General features: G+C 45.5%; 1 protein-coding gene across 1 annotated transcript in view; it reads right to left on the reverse strand.

Moving 5' to 3' along the window:
- ASTN1 (astrotactin 1) overlaps nt 1-18,002 on the reverse strand; it is a 314,384-nt gene that overhangs the window by 156,868 nt on the left and 139,514 nt on the right. The window contains exons 3-7 of the mRNA XM_004688129.2: nt 11,558-11,951; nt 9,971-10,117; nt 8,844-8,951; nt 4,222-4,371; nt 3,081-3,248 (exon numbers count right to left, since the gene is read on the reverse strand). Coding sequence (XP_004688186.1) covers nt 3,081-3,248; nt 4,222-4,371; nt 8,844-8,951; nt 9,971-10,117; nt 11,558-11,951 — 967 coding nt within the window. The remainder of the gene's footprint in view (nt 1-3,080; nt 3,249-4,221; nt 4,372-8,843; nt 8,952-9,970; nt 10,118-11,557; nt 11,952-18,002) is intronic.

An 18,002-nucleotide genomic window follows, 5' to 3' on the forward strand; every position in this document is an offset into this window, starting at 1 on the left:
AAAAAAAAAAAACTGGGAGTACAGAACTTGGGTACAGGCCAGAGGCTGAGGGGCGGCAAGAGGCTTCACCAAGGACAGAGTGGGGAGCAGAATAGGCAGATCAACGAAATACACTGCTGAGGGGAGCAGCGGGCAGGTCAGAAGATGACTGCCATGCCACATGGATCACCTCCGGGGCAGGTGGGAATCAAACTCATGCAGAAGTGGCTTTAGCTTCTTAGTGCTGTGCTTTAACCCACTGCGCCACCAGGGAGGGCCTTGCTTCTCTATTTTCAAAGTCAGCAATGACTGAAGGGATTCTTTCCATATCATATCTCTCTGTCTTCCTCCTACACTATCAAAGAGCCACGAGGCAGCATTGGGTCCACTTGGGTAATCTAGGATCAATTCCTTGTTTTGAACTACTTTTAATTCATCTTTATCAAGCACCATATAGTCACAGGTTCTGGGGATCAGACATGAACTCCTTTGGGGCCCGAATCCTGCTGACCTTACTTGGTGCTTTCACTCTGTGCAGGTGATGCAGGAATACTTGCTTAACTTTGGAACACTCTGGAAAAATGCCTGTGAGCACTCCAGGCACCAGAGCTTGATCCTTTGCAGTGACTGAGTCTTGTGTTTGTGTGTGTGTGTATGTGTGATAAACTATACATGCACACTTGCACAGTTCCACCATTCCTGTGGACAGACCCCTCAGCATGGCTGGGAAAGCACATGTCCCAACACTATGACATTTCCAAGTGAGTTAGCTGGAGGATTGCAAAAATAACGTCAACTTGACTTGCAGCCAATTCCCACACTCAGCTCTTTGGAGAAAGACTCTAGGATGGAGTGTGGGAGGCGAGAAAGTTTCTTACTGATGAGTGTGTGGGATGACCACCTCATCCCATGTGCACAAAGAAGCAGGGCGGGAAGGGGGAGGGTTTCCAATTCCAGCGTTAATGAAAATAAAAATCTCCACAGCACCATTTCTCAGCTGCTACCCAAAAGGAAGACTTGGAACCTTAGTTCTGCAGTAGGATTGGGGGTCTTATTTATAGTCTCCTTCCAGGACTTTCCTGTGGGAAATTCATTAATTGTCACAGATATTGGGAAGTCATTCATAGGAGAAGGGCTGCCCAAAGCTGTTTACCAAGGGCTAGAAAGGAGACATCTGGAAGGGATGGCAGAGGCGACAGGCTTCTCTGCAGATAGGAAGTTACCTTAGCTCCCGGCACAGAAAGCTGTGATGCTCAGTAATTGAGGCTGCTTTAATAGTTTTAAGGGAAAATTCACTGGCTCTGACATGCTTGGGGAAATTAGGCAAGCTCCTCTCTTTGATTTCAAGACAAACAGAACAGACTCTGCCTTAGGTTTCTGTGGGATGCTGGCAAGTCATTGAACTCCTTGAGTTAGGGTCTTTCTCTCTGAGACCCCTTCAAGTTTGAAACTTCAATCCCTTCCTTCCACATGTAGCTGAAAGTGTTTCTTGCTCTTTAAAACTTCATTAGAAGATTTCAAGGCCCACCAGAAAGGATGCTGCTCTCAAAGGGAGTTTAACAACTGAATTGCCCCAGGTCTCCTATCCAAGTCAGCGCAGGCCAAGACAGCTCAGCTTTGTGGAGAGCCACCTTTGAGATGAGCCCTCTTTGCTTTCTCCGGAGCGTGCTGGCTTCTGGGCATGGTGCACAGCCCATCTGTTTGGTTTGGTGATTGCCTGATGGCGTGGGAGGAGCAGCAAGTAAGCACAGTCTTAGACATCAGATGTTTAAAATGCTGTACTTTCTCCCCCATATGGGGGCCCAGAATCATTGTGATGGGCCCACGTAAAAACAACTTTTAGACCTAAAAAGGTGAACTTCAGCTATTGCAGTACCTGTGCCTCCTCCTAGAGCTACAGTAGTAGATGATAAGAGAGGTAAGGGCTTCATCTCTTGGGTCCAACCTCTATGACTTTCCTCTACCCTGCCCTTTAAGAGGATGCACCTCTCTCTCTCTGTCTCTCTCACTCTTGGAGGGTTGGAGGATGGTAGGACGATTGGAAGACTTGATCCCTGGCTCTAGCAACTTTTCACTTGGGGGTCTTAGGATGTTACCCCGTCCTTGGTTCTAAGGCATCATGTTACTTTTCTGGGGAGGAGCTATGTGTGTTACTGAATCTACCGAAAACAGGTCTTCATAAAGACTACTACACTGAACCCCTACTCCAGTGAAAATGTAAAGCGAGCTAGGAAGGGAGGGGACTGTGCTCTTGGCTACATCAGAACTCAAGGAGGACTGTGAACCTCTCTGGACATCATGTGAATTTGTACCCTCATTCAGAGAAGTTCCAGCCCCGTTTGATAACAAGATAGCTTGAAAGATGCCTATATCCTTAGTTCCAGCATCTCTCTTCTAAGATTTATCTGAAGAAAATAATTTCAAATATGCTCTGCATTTATGCAAAGATATTAATTTTAGTAGTATTTGTGAAAGTTCAAAATTTAAAGCATCTTAAATGTCAAATAATAGAGGACTATTTAAATGAACTATGATATAGACACACAATGAAATATCAAATGGCCATTAAAATTAGGTTATATAAGATTATTTAATGGTTCTTGAAAACTCTCATAATAGAATGTTATACAAAAAAGCAGGGAGACCCCACTGGACTCAGTGTCCTGTGCACCTCTAAAAGTCACGCGCTGGTAAAGATCATAAGGGAGGACATTAACATTTTACAATGATTTCTCCAGGAGATAAAATTACAGCTAATTATCATTTTCTTCTATAAGCGTTTCTATATTTTCCAAATTAGAAACTTTGTAGAAATAATAAACATGGGTTAAAAGGTTCAGGTCCTGTAGTTGATACCCCAACTGGATATCAACCGGAGGCCCCTTGATCTGACCTGCCTGGACAGGGGTACCGTGAGCGCCCTTCCAAGGCTACTGCAGAAAAGAGACCTTCCCATTTCAGGCAGTATGTTCAGGGGCCAACCACCGGGTCGCTGGCATGGTCTGGGCTTCCAGTGACAATAGTGTGATCAGGAGGGTTTCAAGGGAGGGAGGGCTCACAAGAGGCATGAACTCTGACAGTTACCCACTGCTCCCACCTACCAGTTTCAGGGTCGCATTGATGTTCACAGGGGTCAAGGAGCCGCCGGGCACAGAGGTCCATGGCCCATGGCCCGCTGGAGTTCTGCTGAGAGAAAAGCACCACTTGGGCAGGGTTCAACCAGTCACTGGCATCCAGTTGGCTCCCCTCCAGCAAGATGAAGCGGCTCCCTGCAAGGGGAGAGAGAGGACGCATGCCGAGTGTGCACACCACGCGCGCGCACACACACACGTCACTGAAGATGGAATCAAGGTTGCTTTGCAGATTAGCCCCAATCTGAAGTCATCAGCCCTACCCCCTAATCGCCCTTGCCCACCATGAGCCCCTGAGCAAGGGATCTACAGAGGGAAACTCGTCCACCACACCCTCTTGTTTCCCTGGCCGCCGTCCATCCTCCAGAGAGTTGCTGAGGGACACAGGGACAGAATGCCTCTGTAACGGAGTGGCGCTATTCCATCAGACCCAGCCACAGGCACTGGCCCTCGTCCAAGGAACAGGGGTCTGTTGCCTGTCTTCACTTGCCATGAAATAGCAGGCCTCTAACACCACACAGTCCCCACATGTTGGCCGCCTCGGGCAACCCAGAGAATAGACATTAACAAGTCAATTAGGTGCTGTGGGCTTTGCTTACTCAGGGACACTCAGAAGCTACATTACGCCCCTGTTCTATTGGGGTTCCCTGAATGAAAGTAGTTATTGCTTTAGAGTTCCAGGCTTGTAGCAAGTAAGAATGTCTCACCTGGGCACATTAAACCAAAGCATAGCTAATCCTTAAATGGTTCTACTACTCACTTAGCTTTCCCCCATTCCCAAGCTATAAGAATCTTGTTGTCAACCTATGGCCAGAACACCCTGAATTTTTCTACAAAGACAGGACTTATATAAAAACAAACAAAAATAGAGAATAGGAGTGGGTACAGAGAAGAGGAGGCGATCTGTTCAGTTGGTTTTTATTTTTCTAGCCTGTTCTATGCTTCATCTGTGGACAATCCATTTTCTCCTAAGCCTTACTATCTGGGGTTATTTGTTTTCCTCACTTGTAGTAATAGGCACCAGTGACAACTAGCTTCTCTATATTGTCCTGGCCCAACCTGAAAACCTTCCTCTTAAGGAAGGAAGTTGCAACCTCAGAAGTGGACTCACCATCGGCAATCAGGTGCTCAGGGACGTGCAGGGTGATTTTGACAATGAGAGGGCAGCTGACGTGGGAAGAACACACGAGGCCGATCACACAGCTGGTGATGCTGATCAGTGTCAAGGTGGTCTTGTTCACAGGGCTTCGGGGAGATCCCACTGAGACAAGACAAAAGCAAGACCGATGGTGGTAAAAAATAGTGCCAGAGCAACTTCAACTTGGCCCTTTGCTGCCCAATGAGGCAAACAGGGAGGCAGCTGCAAATAGCTGGCTGGATGACCTTTGTGACCTTCATCCTCCCTGAGCACCAGGTCATCAGTAAGAGTCAAGGTGGACTTGGCTGACCAGTGGCTTCAGAGGCAAAAGCGGTCAGTGCGAGTCCTCTGTACACTGCCTGGGCCAAGTTTACAAGTCATAAGGAGCACACTGTCTCCTGCCACACTCCTGCCTGAGTGCTGACCAGCATCCAAGGTGTGCAGGAGTGGTGGGAACCCAGGGGTAAAGTCCTTGCACTTTCAGCACTGTTCACAGGGGGCGTTCTCACAAAGCAGCTCCTCCACTCTGGGAGCTGGAACTACCTGTGCTTGAGGAATCTGGCTGCATCTTATGGAGGGAAGAGTCCTACCAAGTGACCCTCACTGCAGGATCTGACAGGGGGAAGTCAGTGGAGAGAGCTGCCACACGAAAGGCCCTCCCTAGTCCTGCAGTCTTTGGGATCAGGTTATCAATGGATGCTTAGTGAGAAAATAACAATGCGGGGGAGTAAGACACTCCCAGGAAGGTGGAAACAAGAACAGGAAAAGGCCTTTTGGTGGAATTACTTTATTATTATTATTTTTTCCTTTGTTTGATTTCATTTGTAGAGAAGATAAAATGGCAGTAAGAAGAGGCACCTTTCATATGCAGACAAAACAGATGTGGAAATGTAAGACAAGTTGCCAACAAAAGTGTGGATCCTTTGGAATTTTCTTATGCTCTATGTTAAAATTTAGCACTGACGTTAATGAAAGGCATCTACTAAGGCAGACGGTGTGCTAAGCCTGTCGTATGTTTCAATACTAAAGGTAAAAGATACTAGTTCCTTAAAGTAATCAATCTGAGCCTCTAAAGTACACCCACCTGGAGATAAAGAACACGCATGTCAGTGAGAATCACCTTGCAGGGGTAGAGGTAGTATGAGCAGGGGCTGGGCTGCAGGACTCAGGACTTCACAGGGCTCCTGTCACTTAACGATGAACACAGTCTCACAAGGCAGTTCCCAAAGATGAACAGGGAGCCGAAGAGGCGAGAGACATGGCTGAGGCCAAGCAGCTGCTAGAGACTGGAGCTGACATCAAGACAGGAGTGCTGATGGCCACAGCCCCCAGACACAACAGTGCCTTTGGGATCACTGTTCCCAAAGGGGGGTGGTTTTTGGCTTATGGCTGCGCTCATCCCCTATGGGCTCATCTTTCACAGAAGCAGGTTTTCTGAGAGGGTATGTTGGGAATAGCTGGAAGGGACTCAAAGATGGCAGGAAGCATTGGGTCCTCTATCCCTTTCTACTTAGAGATAGTCTTCTCATGTAATTATTCAAGATGGAATTGGCTTCTTCACACTACGGCTCACCATTTGTAGCCCGGCCAAGTCTTGAGTTGCAGACGGGCCATCCTGCGGGCATTCATATGCAATTTTCAAAACTGGACACTCCACCTCCCCTCAAACCTCCCTTCCTAGCCCCATTTTTCCAGCAAGTAGACTTCTGATGACTTGGTTTTCCAAGTCTGAAAACTCCATCATGTCTCCTTTCTCTTTCCCAGTCTACAAAGCCCCCACCCCCAGTGCCATTAAATCTTTTTCTTCATTTTGTGTCCAACATTTTTCTTGCCTGCCACCTGCCCTTACCCCTGTCATTTCACTTCTGGACTGTGACACCAGCCATCCATCTAGCCTCCCTGCCTCAGCTTCCACCTCTCTCCCCACTATTCCTGGGGCGGGGTGGGGAGGAGGGTCCTTCTCCAAGCAGAGTGAACCAGAGGAATGTTTTAAAAGCTTTCTATAAAACCAACGGAAGTGCTGTGTTCAAGTCCTTGCAGTCCAGGTCACATTCTTTCTGGCTTCTCCTGATATCCCACCCTTATTTTAGAAGCGACCCACATACCTGTGCCTGACATTTCATTTTAGTCAACTTTTTTTTTTTAAAGATTTATTTATTCATACATGCAGAACTGAGGTACAGGCCAGAGATGCGGGAGATGAGAAGATTCACCAAGAACAGAGTAGGAAGCAGAACAGGCAGATTGACTGAAATACACTGTTGAGGGGAGCAGAGGGCGGGTCAGGAGAGATCTGCTGTGCCATGTGTGTCACCTCCCTAGCCGGGGATCAAACTTGTGCTGCAGTGGCTGAGATAGCTTCATTGTGCTGTGCTTTAACCCACAAGGGAGGGCCTCCTTCTAGTAAACTCTTTACTGCTCTCTGACTAGACCACAATCATTTATCTGTGACTTTGCACATATTATTTCCTCCACACGATGCCTTTTTGTCACCTTGTCAACCTGGTGTACACCTACTTTTCATGTCTTGATTCAAACAACATCTCCCAGTAAACACTCCCCTGAAAGCTTCAAGAACAGATTTTCGTCAGTCTCGGTGCATCCTGCTGCTACAGCCCTTATCACAAGTGTTGCCACTGTTCACGGGCACTTGCCACTGCTCTCCCGTGATTTGCAGAAACTTGCCACTGATCATCTTGTCTCCTTGGTTCTTCTGCACCATCAACCCATCACTCAGCATCTCTACCTGATTACAAAATTGCAGTGGTTCCCTGTAGAACATGTTCCCCACAGAACCAAGCGCAAACTCAGAAACAGGACATGAAGGTGGCCCTTTGTAGCTAGCTTGGGACTCTGCCCCGTAGCTACTATACTCCAGGATATTTATACACCAGGCTACAGTTGCCATATTAAACTCCTTTGACTTGCTCAAATAATACCAAGCTCTTTTGTGCTGTCAAGGTTTTTTGTATGCTGTCTTCCTCTACTGGGATGCCTCATCCTAGATTGTCCTCTTTTAAGAAATTCTATACATTATATACAACCCAGTTCTAATTATTGTTTCCTTTTGCCTCCTGTTGTTACTAGACAGAATTAACTGTTTTATCTCCTGAGTAGGCCTTTTCATTTATTTATGTTACTAAGTGAAGCCTTATCAATGTGCCATGTTTCGACCACTGATGACAAAGCCGACCCATAGCAGGTGGGTTATAAAATGATTGCTGAACCAACTGATGTTTCCAGTTCAATTCAACAAACATAAGCATCTATTCTAGGCAAAATCCTTCACTAGGCGCTTTGGAAAACTACATGAGACACACCCTTCCCTAGGAAGCTTACCATCTAGTTAATGACAATAAGCAGCAGATGCATGAAGAGAACTGGGTGCTTCAGAGGAATAATTCTATGCTGCAAGGAGATGCACTGTGAGGGCAGATGTTAGGCCTCATTGATTTCTTGAGAAAAATGACAGGAAGAACTTTTGTACTGATATCAGGGAAGCTCTAGAAACTGAAATAGGGGAATTCGAAGGCTTCTTCCAATCTCTGGAAAGAATCTCCTCAGTATGAAAGGAACTCAGGTAGAGAGCCAAAATGTGGCTGTCTTTGGGGGCCACTGACTGAGGATGGTTTGGAGAAAGTACTATTGAGTATGTCACAAGGTGAGGTCACTCCAACATCCAAGGGGTCCCTGTCCACAATTCATTGAGATGGGTGCTGGAGAAACCTGAAGCTGTTCTGTGAAGAGTTCTGAGGGTAACAGCAGGGATTTTATAGTGCTCTCCAGTCAACCATAAACAGCACACTTTAATATCAATCGATAGTGACAGGAATCCTATGTGTGAGATTTTGCCCATTCAACATGTGAGGAAACTAAGGCTCAGAAAAGTAGATGTCCTTTCCAAGATCACACAGCAAGGGAATAGCAAAGTTCACTGGTGCTTGAACCTGGACCTCTTTCACTGATGATAGTGAAAGTGGCAAAGTCATGGGTAGTGGCCCCCACAGCTACCTGGAGTCACTAGCATCAGGCTGTAGTGATACATTTAGTGGCTGCATGCAAGTCATCTGTCAATGATGACTTGGATCCACAAGAGAAAGTAGGGGACTTGAGGGCCTGGGGTCATATGATTCACTTGGGTAGGGATTAAAGAGTGAACCATTATGCTGGTTTTATGGGCAACAGATTATTCAATTCCCCCCCAAATCCCCAACCCCTGCCTAGTTCAAGTCCAAGGCCTATGTAGCCAGGTAAGCAAGAATATATGCTGTGCATTTTTTCACATACAACACACAGTGTCAGCTTTATTTCCTCTATCTAAACAGCAAAATATGACTCCTGAGTCTTCCAGAAGGAATTGAGAGTCTTCTGACCAAGAAATAGCCTTTCAAACAACTTGGAAACTCGTTTGAGAGTGCCATTATCTGGGAGAGATGATTCTCTGAAATTTTCCACTCTGGGCTCTTCTTTCTTCCTTAGGAGGAAACACCAATTGTAGTCCAAGAGTTCTTCCTGCAGAGCCCCCACAAAGCCCCTATGGGACCCAGCAGCTCCCTTCCTTTGCCACCGCCCCACGCTCCCACCTTCCTTCCTACCTCTACTGCGCCTCCGGCTCCGGGAAGGGTCAGTGTAGAAGGTCAGCTGGGGGTCATTCTCTGCCTCAGTGCCAGAATCACCTTCGGGGTTCAGGAAGGCAGACCCAGCTGTAAGGAAAAGGAGCATGGCTAAGAGATCGTCAGCTCTGTCTTCATAACAAATTACTGTTTGCTCAGAGAGTGGGTTGACTGACACTCTGGGAGGAGCAACCCCAGGGACTGGGGCTTCCTGATGTACAGATTTATAGGGAAAGCAGAACTTAATTTGACAGCCATCCCAGGGGTCCGGCCCCTGTCACCCCAGCTCTGCTCAGGATACCTATTCACAACAGCTATCTGCTGGAGTGGGCCTTTAAAAGGGAAGGTTGCAGATACAAAAAGCAGACTCCCTCAAGACAGATCATGATTCTGGTTGATTTGATACGAAAATTTTGTCTAAGGGGCATAGAATATTACATTTTTGTACTCTTTTCTGATTCTAAAACCATTAGTTAAAGTACAAAAGAAGAAAAATTAAAGAAACACACACAAATATGTAGAGAACATCTTGATGTCTTTTAAAAAAGTAGAAAACTGTTAACTGTTGATGCATATACTCTCCATCTTTTTCAGACACCAAAAAAGGTTTTTAAGTCCCTCCTTATAAATGGCATTTTGTTGTACCTTCATTCTTGAATCTAATTTTTTCCATTTAATAGATAGGTGGGCAACTATCCAAATTAGGACATATAGATCTATATTATCATCTTAAATGGCCACACACAAGCCACTGGACAGCGGACAGATGTGCAGATAGTTAACCAATTCCCTCCTAATGGACATTTCAGCAACTTCCAACTTTTCACTCTTTTAAACAATGTTATGATGAGCAGCTTTTAAAATGTCTTTGTGTGTTTGCCCAATTATTTCTTAAGGAAAAAGAAATGCATTGAAATTATTTGGTTAGAAGGTTGGCATGTTTAGATTTCTGGGTAAGCTCTCAGCAGGCTTCCAGGAAGACTTCCAGGACACTTCTCTAGCCCTGTGTGAGCATGTGGGTTGGACATATAGGGAAGGTGGGGGCCCTCCTTCCCCCATATTCAGGAACTCCCAGGCCAGTCCTAACACCCTAACCTCACACATGATACCTCTTGCTTTGTTGTTGATCCGCTTTCTCTGGCTACTGGAGGTGTGGGAGAGTAGAGTGGCCTGCTGGTGGTTAGAGTCCACAGGGCTAGTGGCGATGATGTTATCTTTATATTTGTTCATCAGAGACAGCTTGGCATTGTCACTTCCTGTATACGGAAAAGTCAAGGCAAAATTTTTAACAGAAAAGGCCAAAAGAAAGTGAGAACAGGGGAATTTGCATGAACCAAGTAGATGGAGTTTCACAGAATTGAAATATAAAACCTTTAAAGTGAGAGCTTGGCAAAGACTGAAATATTCCTTTGATTTCTGGGGGGAACACAAATTTATATGAGACAGAATGAAGTAAGTGATTATAACTGCTTCCAATTCAACTAACTTTGCAATGATAAGGTCACAGTGTGTGCCCTTTGGCTAGGTACAGACTACAGATCTCTTCCATGTGGCCAGCGCCTCTTTTTAAAACGATCTGAACTGAGTGCTCTTTCTTGTTCACCACAGTCTACACCATGCCCTACTGTCTGACACCCAGCAGCTACTTTGCACATATGCACCTGTTCCCAGAAAGCACCTGAGTTTAAACCCCAGGCTATTTTACACATTCACTTGATCAACCTGGCCCAGGGACAGGTGCCGTGAGATATTGAGAATATGAGATACTGAAGTTATGTCCTATGTTCTCAAGGCAATTCCAGACTTTAAGTCTTTTAAGGAAGTGACTAGTCATAGAAGATCACTTCTAGAAACAAACAGAATGGAAACCTCTATGATGGCGTTTCCCTGAAATTCCATATATCTTCACATTCCGTATCAAAAATGTCTTTGTCAAAGATAACTGGGCAGTTCCTTGAAAGATCACTGTCCTGGGGTTTTATCTGCAGGTTAGTTGCTTATTTATGGGCATTCTAGAGAGACAGGTGGGCTGCTGAAAAAGACAGATACAGTTGTTCCCTCTCTGCATTTTGTTGACCCCTGTCTTGTTCAGCTGGATTAGGTCCAAGTCTCTGCCACCCAGTGTCTCTCCACAGACACACAAAGCATCTGAGGTCAGACAGCTTGATTACAGTCCTTTATTTTCTTTGAAGAAGTACTTTCCTCGTAAAGACCACAGAGGAATGGTGAAGGAGAACACAACTAAAACACCCCCAGAGTCTCAGGAATCATAGAAAAGAACAAATACCTCTGTCCTCTCCACTTCAGTGGCTACTTAAATTGCTTAAGTAAATGTGCTGTATACAAACATCTCAGACACATGTGCTGATCCTTCTTGCCATCTCTTTATTCCCAGCAGATTGTTCATCATCAATAAAAAGGCTTTAACCCACTCTTCTGTTGGATGGCAAAGAACCTCTGCTTCCCATGCTAAGTGAAAGTGGAGAGGGATTTAATTTACACTTGCTCCTCTGATTCCCTATATTAGAAAACTGCTCCCTTCATGTCAGGGAGAAGCTGACTCTTCTTGCCTGTCTGGGAGAGGGCCCTGGCACATCCGCTTATATATGAGAACCAGCCACAAAATCAGAAAACATCCGGACCCACTCCCGGGACACCCTGCAAGGAAGGACCAAATCAGCCCTGGAGCTCCCCACCTGGTGTGAGGTCCATTCCTGTCTTCTCGTTGCAGCCTTGCAGGGACTCCAGGGTGCGAGTGACCTGGCTGGCAAAGTCCTCCCCTCCGTTCATGCACTCCCTCTGCAGGTGGTGGCGGAGGTCGGTGATGTCGTACTCATAGCCATCCAGGATGGGTGTCTCCCGGATGCTCAGGGTGCCGCTGGAGTTGTGGCCCTGCACACGGGCATTACGCAGACTCTCCCGGCCGTGCCCACCAATCAGCACCGAAGGGATGTAGTGAATCTCGTTGGCAGCCTCGGCACTGGCACTCTTCTGGGGTTGGGGGACACGGCGGCGCTTGCACCAGCGCCGGCGAGTGTACAGGATCATCACCAGGCACAAGATGGACAGAAGCAGGGCGATCATGCCTCCCTGGTAAGAGAGGACAGCAGGTGCGTGCAGGGAGAAGGGTGAGTCTACCCACAAAGACACATCACCCCTCCTGCCACCACTCTCTCTCATTCGCTTATTAATTCATCTGTTATGGAGCAACAAGCCCTTAGAGCAAGTGTTGCTCAGAAGCAGGACGGTTTGCTGGGGTCAGTGTTTGAGACGAGAGAAAAATGCATCGGGGGTGATCAGTGCCTCATGGTATGTGATCCATCGTTGCTGCTCCCTTCGCAAACAACTTGGAGAAGAAACACATCTCATGGAGTGTGTGTGTGTATGTGTGTATGTGTGTGAGAGGGAGAGAGAGACAGAGACAGGAAGACAGAGAGTGAGAGAGACAGAGAGGAGGTGAGGGGAGGGAAAGAGCTAGAGCCAGAAGAAGGAGGAGGGAGAGAAGGAGGGAGAGGTTTCAGCTGCAGAAAACAAGGAATTTTATTAGAGCAAATCAGTGATATATAAAGCCAGTACTGGCCCAGTTGTTACCAGTGAGATGGCATCTGCTTTCTGAGCTCAAAATCAACCATACATCTACCCTATTGCTGACGACACCAATGATCAGGGAATCCTAAAATTCCAAACCTCGGACTCCTCATCTGTATAATGGAGAGGACACCCTTTGGTAGGTGGTAGCAAGGACTACATTAGGTAACTATGCAAAGTGTCAGGGAATTAAGCAGAATTAGAACTGCAGCCATCCTCATCCTAAGCCCACGTATCTCCTCAGAGTAGCTACTCAGCAGGGGAAGGCCATTGACCCACCCAAAGAGAAATTCACATGCATCAGGAACTGAAATCAGGGTGACATGCATCAAGAACTGAAATCTCATGCCAGGTGTGAACTTGACTTTTGGGATCACTTTTGCTTTCAGAAAGTTTCCTCCTATCCACGCAGTCTGGAGTGAGGCTTCCCTCTTGTTACATCTCCTGGGAAGGGACTAGATCCACATCTTGGGGTTCATATTGGTAGAGAAGTCTCCTTCTGGACTTTTCTTGTGCTCCAAGGCTATCCTCTGGAGCCATTACTTTAAAACCAGGACACCACTCAGGGGTCAGTCAGAGGCAAGGATGCATGTTCTAGAAGCCTGAACATGTCGCTCCATCTACCCCGACCAGGGTTTGGCTGGAAGATCTTGCAGGTGTGTTGCTGCACTGTGCTCGGTGGGCCCAAATCTCCCTACACATGATCTGTATTCACTCCCTTTAGTTTGGTCAATATCCTTCCAAACCTGTTTTATTAGATTGGGGTGTGCCAAAAGGTTCTGCTCTCAACCTTGGGGGTCAATCACTGCTACTTCATCACAGAGGCTAGAGATGAACCCCCCCCATCTCGTTACTTCCTGGGGCCCACCTACATAAGACCAGGTCAAGATCATTCCATCAAATAGATTAATGGGGGCTTTTTCCAGTCTCATAATAATGTTTTGAATTTTGAAGTTCCTCTCCCCATAAATGTTCCCATTTATCTTCCCTTTCTCACCATCATCCTGAGAAAAGGAGCTCGTGAGTTCATGCACACACACACACACAGACACACACAAACTGTCACTTTCAAACAGGCAGCGCAGAGGAGCTGAGAAAGAAGCAACCGAGTCAGTTGCCAAGTGACAGGTCCTGGCAGGTGGCTTGTTGGCGACATACTGAGCCTCCGAATTTTTCTTACATCTGCAGCCCTTCCTCTTGGTGAAATTTCTCATGCAAGTGCAGAGAAAGTGTAAATATGAAGCTGCTTAGGGTAGGCTGGGATTGGGAGGAATATTCCAGGTCCTGGCTCAGCACCAGCCCCTCCCTGCTGGCCTCGGTTCCTCCCCGTAACCTCTGCACACAGCGCGCCCCCGGAGCGCCCCCACAACACAGTTTCTCAGCCTGCCCTGCACCCAGGTGCCCAGAGAAAGTGCTGGAGCCCAACCCAATAGGTTTGGGGCAGAACCTTTATCTCAGTCAGGCCCACTAGCCTCTCCTTCACCCCAAATTGAAACTGCAACAATAGGTAATTAAGCCACACTGAAGGAATAACTTCCTGAGTGAGAGAAGTTGTCAGACATTGAATTAGGCTAGTGAAAGCGAGAGGTAATTTTATTCCCTAAAGAGCTGTAAGAGGAGCATAAACATCAATCTCCAGGAGTGGCTTAAACACCATCCTTCCTGCTCACAGAGGTTTTCAGGCGCTCCTTCCTCATTTCTCCCTAATTCTCCTTTCAGACAGTCACGGGAGGGTCACTGCACCAGTAGGACATGGGTCCCTCCCCCATGTCATGCAGAAATAAAATGAGAACAGTTGTCAATGTGGAGGTTTTACTTTGCATCAGATAGCTGAAAAGGCACCCTAAGCCTTTTCCTCCTTTTACATTTGAAAAGCCCAAGGCACAGAGGTAAAATCTCCTCCCAAAGGTCACAAAGCAAATGAACAAGAGGACTGGGGTTGGAACAGCGTGATTCTTCTTGCATAACCTATGTTCTTAGTTCTACCCAGGCCAGTCACTCTGAAGGAGTCATCCTTGGGTGGAGGTGGGGGGAGATCTCAGAGGTCCCAAAAGCAAAGAGTAGAGAGAGTGCAGATGAGTCCACAATCTGCTAGAAGGAACATGAGAAGACTGCACAGTGCACACCTGGCTGGCAGGCTCAGAAACAGTACTCCCATAAACACGGGACCTTTAACTAACCACTAGGTGTTCAACCCAAGCCTAGCTGTGAGTGGAAAGCTCAAGTTCTCAGTGTTAATGTACCAATCTGTGCATCACACATGCATCACACATGCCTCCGGAAGATGCTGTTGGAAATCTCAAATTAGTTCAATTTCAACAACAAAAAAATTGAGTTCATGTTTAACTGTGGGACCCACTGAAAACCCCGAGGTTCATTGCCACCATTTCTGATAAACAAACCAAGACCTACAGACATTGCAGAACTGGTTCTAGACTAAGGTCCTCATCACAGCATTGTTCTGCTCCGTTAATCTGAAACTCCCATTACTGTGTGTGGGCCTAGGCACTCTGCTGGGAGTATTTTATGTTGAAGCTTATACTGAACACAACAACTTGTAGGAAGCTAGACCACACACTTTCATTCAGCTAAGCCAGTGTTTTCAGCATCTTTAATCCTGCGTTAGCAAAACATGTTTCTATTGCTTAGAGTCAGTACACTCAGCCATTTTGGCTTTTTAATAGCAGTGCTTAGCTTGGCTATCAGAAGAAACTCAGAAGAGGCACATGACCAATACTTCTCTATCACTCAAGTTGGTGGCAGATGTCACAACACTGTGATGTGTTAATACTTGTGGATTATTATGTAAACAACAACACATATTGTCACATACTTTAACAATCTTTTGAAATATAGCAATTCATAAAATCACTACATACAACTTTTCTGAACCGCTAATCTGCTCTATCCAGCAAGCAGGGAGGAGGCAGGTGGAGTCTGTGTTTAGACCCTCTACCATCCTGGGGGAAGGCAAAGAGACAACTATCTTGCTAACTTTACTACTATTTCCAAGTCCTGGAAAATTCAGTGCTCAGTCTATTACATTTGCATTCCTGTGATAAACCATAGTTCTCTGAAATGACCATTATTTTTAATCCTTCTACTTCCCCAGAGGGTTTTAAGTAACAGCAGAAAATATCAGACACTCTAGGAATTTTTTCTCAAATAACCTCACGAGACCAAGAAGTGGCAGATGGACTGGAAGGACATCCAGGCTAAGGGCAGCAGCTGGGAACTTCCTGATACCAAGACAAGTTGCATAGGTCTTCCTGTTGTGAGGAACTAGCTTCCTGTGGAGCAACCTCCACCTGGAGCAGGTGCATGAGCACGTGGTAGATGATCTGGGTGATACCATCATATGGGTTTTGCCAGGAGCACACCAGAACTCTGCACATGCGCAGACCTGCTCTGAGTTTCTGCATCACCTCCTGTATTTTCAGAGTAGCCTTCAGTTACATGTATTAGCTTCAATTTTTGTGGCATTAAAAACAAAACCAAACAAAAAAAGACATTAAGGTTTATCTGGCCCAAGTAAACATGTAACAAGTTCCAGGCTTTGAGCACTTTTAAAAAACCATTATACTGCCAACAAGACAGGGATTTGTTTTGCTCCATATTTATCTTTTCATGAGTTTTCTGATTATTCTATTGATTTTCCTCCAAACTGTTAACATTCTGTAACTAGAAGTGTGTTTAGGGCATATGAGAACTCCACATCTATTCACAAGTTGCTTGCAAAAAATGTGACATTTAAAAAATATTTTTCTTTAAAAAATCAATAAATCATTTCTACTAGCTCTGATAGAGATCAAACAAATAAAATCAGCTGTTATTTTATTATGAGACTGACATTTTCGGCACTTACCTGAGAGAGTAATATGAGATTTGTCAGATAATTTGCAGACTTTGGAGTTTTTATATAACATTTTATATAATGTAGATAGTGATTGATCAAGGAAGGAAACTTTCAGGCAGATCACCTTTTTATGCTCATCCCAGTCACTCAGATCAACCACAAGGCTGTCTCATTATCTGATCTGTATCCACCATGGATCTGGGTAGCTAGAGGCTAACTGTGATGTGTTCTTCACCGTCAGTTCAGTGGCCAGTGACATAAGCTCAGCCAGTTCTTCCTTAGTCTCCCTGCACCACCTCATAGTTTTCCACATCCTAACCACGGGTACTTTACTGTTCATCTGTTTGCTGATCTCATCTATTAGGCTACAGACTTCATGATAGTAGGGACTGTGTCTGATGTTTCCAGGGTCAAACACAATGCCTGGTGTAAAACAAATATTGTCTGTGGAAGTAAGTGGGGAGGGTAGGAGGTAGAGGTGGGGAGGGAGAGGTGGAGGAAGGGGAGTATGGTCCGCTCAGAATATTTCTCAACATGAGCATCCTCTACATGCCTGTGAAATTTATATATGCTCATTCTATGTGATATGTTGATTCATTACTCAAACATCCAACAAGTATTTACTCACTTTAGCAAAGAAAGCATTGTCTAGTGATCACTGTTATGGGGATTCATTTGAGTCAGAAGGCACAAACAGTATAATCTGTTTTTTTTAAGGTAAAGCAGGCAAAAAAAAAAGAGGGATTAAAAACAGATCAAAAAGGCTGGAAATAACCAGTACTCCTTTTAACAGAAGAAACTGTACTGTTAAGATATCTTGGACCAGTGGGGACACCATAGGCAAAAGCACAGTGTGTTTCCCCTATCACAAATCAGTGCCATAGGATCAATTCATCTCAGGAAAAGAATATGGATCTATCTAATGTCACCAAAGTTTTGGGAGTCACCTGGGTTTTGTGAACCCTTGGCAGAGAATTGGAAACACTCAGCTTATGTTTCCAGCTACCATCTGTCAAGGGACTGCAGCCAATCAATCAGCTCACATTTCAAAGCTTAGTTTCACCCCAGGAGCAACCAGAAGAGTGAATCGGAGACATAATTAATTATCCCTCAAGGCAACCGGACACACTGAATTCAAATTATATTCCTAGAGGAATTAATTGATGGTTACAAAGTAAGAATCAAATAGACAAATCTGGTGGCCCATGTAGCCTATGTTTTCCCCAATAACAATGCCTGAAGGTCAGGGGCAAAGGCCCTCTCTCATCTGTGACAGTGATCACTCACATCTGTTTCTGACTTTCAAATGAGACAAACAAAGAGGAGAAAAACTATGCAAGTCCATATGGCCACTCTGGTGACATTCTAATCTAGGTCCAAGATGTTCTGGGGTAGGGAATATAAAATATACAGGGCAGGATGGCCTGAATTTCTATGACTCCAATGGAAAGCTAGAATAAAATAACTAACAATACGGAGGTTAATACAATAGCAGGGCTACCCATCTACATGACTTTGTGGAGACATTAAACCTCCCGGGTTAAAAATTGACTCTCTGTTACATGAATTGTTAGAAAGAAATGCATTCACTCTTCCACCAGGAAAATGTTATGATTATCACCCTGATCCCTATCAAACTAGAAGTAACTGATAGATTAATGGTGGGGTAAATGTCTATGAGCTCTTTCTGCCCAGTA

The sequence above is a fragment of the Condylura cristata genome, unplaced genomic scaffold, assembly GCF_000260355.1.
Source record: "Condylura cristata isolate star-nosed mole 26May11 unplaced genomic scaffold, ConCri1.0 scaffold00024, whole genome shotgun sequence".
Classification (NCBI taxonomy): Eukaryota; Metazoa; Chordata; class Mammalia; order Eulipotyphla; family Talpidae; genus Condylura; species Condylura cristata.